The 4472-nt window shown below is 41.1% G+C and overlaps 1 protein-coding gene across 1 annotated transcript; it reads left to right on the top strand.

Moving 5' to 3' along the window:
- The first annotated feature begins 2865 nt into the window (after positions 1-2865).
- LOC142459483 (olfactory receptor 7G2-like) lies at positions 2866-3933 on the top strand. Its single transcript, XM_075561525.1, has one exon. It carries the CDS (start codon positions 2866-2868, stop codon positions 3931-3933), a length of 1068 nt encoding a protein of 355 aa, XP_075417640.1.
- Positions 3934-4472: the final 539 nt, after the last annotated feature.

Below are 4472 nucleotides of genomic sequence, written 5' to 3'. Positions count from 1 at the left end.
GTCTAAGACAACCGGCAACCAAGTAAACAGAACAAGAAAGAAAGAAAGAAAGAAAGAAAGAAAGAAAGAAAGAAAGAAAGAAAGAAAGAAAGGAATACGTAGGCTTAAAGCTACAAGTAAGAAAGCAAAACCCCATATAAACAACAACAGAAACAGATACAGCGTTGCCCATCACCCCCTGTGGTATCAGTCTATTGCATTATTGTCATCATCACTTGTCCCAAGGACCCAGCACTGCAGACAATGTCAGTGTGAGGAGTCTAATTGAGATTAGTTCCACCTTGAGCTGCAACACATGAGTTTTTGCCTTCAAGAGTTGATCTCCCCTTAGATCGGGATCTGCTGATCTTCAATATGGGGACTGATGGCAGCGGAGAACTTCTGGAATAATCCTTCCTAAAGCAGATCCTTGCTCAATGAAAGATGGGCATATAGGTACAACATGTATGGTGATCCTGGGTCCCGTTTCTTAAACACCCACTGAGCTGGGGGTTCCTTCAGGGTCCAGTAATGGCCACTTCCACCGTGCTGTGGCAGCCACTCTCTGCTTCCTCTCCTATCAAAGTACCCAATCCTCATTCCAAGGGTGCAGGCAGACTAGAGGCAGGTTCAGCTCACTCAGCAGGGCCTCTAGGTTAAGTCCTTTAGGTGTAGCCCCAGCATTTGCTGTGCTGCCTGCAAGGTCCAGCTTCCATGATCATCATGGTGATTAGCCCATGGAGTGATTCACTAGAGTTTGGTTAGAAACATATGCACAGTGTGCGCCCAGGAAAATACAATCTGCACTATTGTCCCTCTAGGTTCCATTCACTTACTGATTAGGATCCCTTCGAGCTCTGAGGTGAATTTTCCCCCAAATACCCACCATACTCACCAACAATATCAGTGTCTCCTCCATGATGTAGATAGATTCCCTATCTTGATGTTGGCTTGAATTTCTGGAAATCTTCCATTGCTGCGGGGGCTCATCGAATTGCTCCCGGCTTGTTTCCATGTTGTATGTCCTCAAATGGATGGTCGTCCACCAATTCTCCTTCTTAAAGGAGGACCCCTTTCAGGGTGGGGCCTCTTCCTTCTCGCTGATTCTTCTGAACTGCATAGAAGGGCAATGAGCTTTCCTTCTGTAGGCAGCCTTCTCTCCATTTGTTCAGAAATTGATTCCTCAGATTTGTTAATTGGTGTTTATTCTACAGTACTTGTACTTTTGTGATTGACTTACTTCACTCAAAATAATGGTTTCAGGTCCTTTGCTGTCATGTGGTGTTTCTTGTTTTCATAGTTGTTTTGTAGGGGTGCATACTATTCCATTGTGTATAGGTACCATCATTTCTGTATCCATCCTTGCACAGTTGCATATTTGGGTTGATTCTCATATCCAGCTATTGTGAACTGTGCTGCTATGAACATGGGAACACACACCTCCACTCATGTTATGTCTTTATTTCTTTAGGGTATATGCCTAATAGTGGTGTTGCTGGAGCCATTTTTATTAAATGTCCAGTTGCAGTATTAGAAATGCACAGGGGAAGTCACACACTTACCATGAGTCAGCATCAACTCAGTGGCAGTGAGAGAGATCGGAATATTTATAAACCTATTTTCTAAATACTCAAACATTTGAATGCACTTCCCCAACTAATATTTAATTTGCATTTTATGAGACCATTGATCAAGAGAGAATTCTTTGTTTATCTAAATAGAAAATTGTACTTCGACCAAGAAAATAATTGTGGGTCCATATTTATAACATATGTGATGCAAAAGCAGTCCAGAAATAAGAACAGGGTCAAATAAGGTTGAACTGACCTCACAATGTTACAGAATTAGCAATATACACTGTCCCAGGATGAAAGAGAGAATACATGTGTTGGCTTAATGAGGACCTTTGGATATTGATCCTCCAGGGATATAAAAACTGTAAATAGCACCTGCATGACATTACTCTTAAAGACTTCTTTCCCGGAAAGGAGGGATAATACATGACCATATAGCCAGAGATGATCTTTTTTGCCCAGGAATGTCATAGTGCTTCACACAGACTTGCTGTCTTTCCTGAGGAAAGACCTCCTCTTGTCTACGTCCAGAGTAGATGTCAGCCACTCATCCTCGAGTATGCCAGCCAGGTAACCTGAAGTCCATTAGTTTATGTTTTGCAAGTAAGGCAAGTTTTTAACTACAGGGAAACCCAAGAATACGTGCCTGTAATTAAAGTCAATATGGGTAAAAATTGGAGCAGGACTCTCATGGAAATTTTGTTTGTTCACAATGTTCTGGTCAAGTTTCTTTGTAACTTTACATGGGTGTCAAAGAAGTCACAAGTTGTCTCTGTCTCTTACTGTGCCCTAAATTCAAAACAGCCAAAGCTTTTCAAACCATGGTGAATCTGTCTTTCTGTACAGACCTAGAAGTACCCGTTTTATGTGAACAAAATTTCATGATGTTTGCTAGAATTTTAGGGTTACAAAATACATTGAAACAGAGGGAGAAAACCCAGGCTCATGATCTGAGCAATTAGGAAGATGGTCCAGGACTGTACTGTGTTGTCTTCAGTAGTGCAGGGATCAGTATGAGTTGAAACTGATTTGATGGCACCTAACAACATCTCATCTTCATTCTTAAAGTATCTTAATGTTATCACTAATGTATGTCTCTTATCTCTAGGGAATGACAGAGTGTCCCAGGTTTACTAATCATGGTCCACCAAAGTTTATCATTTTGTTTTTAAATAGATAAAAATTTAAGTGAACATGTAAACGTAGATATGGGGAATAATAATAAAATTATACCTTCTAGTCCTTTATAAGTAAAGGTAGTTTTTCCTTTTTTAGAAGAACAAAAAAAAAAAACCCAGAAGGTCGGCTTTTGATGTTCCCTTTATTCTTCTACTCCTTTGCACAAGAGCGAGTCCGCGTCCACTGTTTCTGCTGCAGTGGAAGTTTTCGGGAACACACATCTAACTGTGTTTTTCTTGATCTTTCCATCAGAGGCATCAATGGTACAGCACCCAGAAACCACACAGTCACTGCAGAGTTCATTCTCCTGGGACTCACAGATGATCCAGAACTCCAGCCCATCATTTTTGGCCTGTTCCTGATGGTATACCTGGTCACTGTCCTTGGAAACCTGCTCATGGTCTGGGCTGTCATCTCTGACTCCCACCTGCACACACCCATGTACTTCTTTCTCTCCCATCTCTCCTTTACTGACATCTGTTTAAGCACAACTACCATCCCAAAGATGTTGGTGAGCATCCTCACACAGAATCAGACCATCACTTTTGCAGGCTGCCTCAGCCAGATGTTCTTTGTCATAGCTTTTTGTGCTTTTGAAAATTTTCTCCTAGCAGCAATGGCCTATGACCGCTATGTGGCCATTTGTTCCCCACTGAGGTACACAGTCATCATGAATCCCTGCTTCTGTGGCCTGCTCATGCTGCTTTCCTTGCTAGCTAGTATATTGGTTGCCCTGCTGCACAGTCTGATGATTTTGCATCTGTCTTTCTGCACAGACCTGGAAATCCCTCAGATTTTCTGTGATCTTTCTCAGCTCCTTGAGATTGCCTGCTCCAGCACCCTCATTAATAACATCCTCGTATACTCTGTGGCTTCCATTTTGGTGGGGGTTCCTCTGTTTGGGATCATATTCTCTTACACCCAAATTGTCTCCTCTGTTTTGAGAATTCCATCATCTAGTGGGAAGTATAAATTGTTTTCCACCTGTGGGTCTCACCTGTCAGTTGTCTCATTATTCTATGGGACAGGTGTTGGTGTGTATGTAAGTTCTTTATTTACAGAGTCCTCGACAAAAACGGCAGTCGCCTCAGTTATGTACATTGTGGTGCCCCAAATGATGAATCCTTTCATCTACAGTCTGAGGAACAAGGACATAAAGGTGAGCTTGAGAAAACTCTTTGTTAGGGAGTCTTCTCTGTAATGATTGTATCATCTCTGATAATTTATTGATTACTCAGAACTGCCTGTGATAATACCTTTTTTACCATCAACATCATTCACACTACGTTTAATTTCATCAAATGGCATAATAATATGTTCAAGTTTGTGCTAGGAAAGAGTAGGTTATTTCAACATCCTCAATGATGAAGCCTTCGGGATTAATATTTATGGGATGTTCAGACAGTTCGTTCCTCAAAAAATAAAAGAGCTATTTTCCTTAGATGAAATTTAGAGAATTTATCAGAATAGAACAGAAGTCTTGAACATGGTGGCTTCATCCAAGATGTAATTTTCCTCATGATTGCAGATAATCATCGCGCATGCAGATATGATACCACTGAGAGGATGTACAGAAGAAAGAAACACACTGTTTTTCCCAGGCTTATTTTTAATAAAGTCTTCATAGGAGACATTAGATGACATGTGTCCTATAGGATAAATGTTTGATGCTAGTGTCCTCTTTCTACCTCCTTTGTTCTGGACCCATTGAATATCATTAACAAGATAAAAGGGTGGCTC

This window comes from Tenrec ecaudatus, chromosome 1 (genome assembly GCF_050624435.1).
Source record: "Tenrec ecaudatus isolate mTenEca1 chromosome 1, mTenEca1.hap1, whole genome shotgun sequence".
NCBI classification, from domain to species: Eukaryota; Metazoa; Chordata; class Mammalia; order Afrosoricida; family Tenrecidae; genus Tenrec; species Tenrec ecaudatus.
This window is presented reverse-complemented; position numbering and strand designations above follow the sequence as displayed.

What these genes read in the sequence shown, in the direction of transcription:
- LOC142459483 (XM_075561525.1), top strand. Translation starts at nt 2,866, where the DNA reads ATGTTCCCTTTATTCTTCTACTCCTTTGCACAAGAGCGAGTCCGCGTC.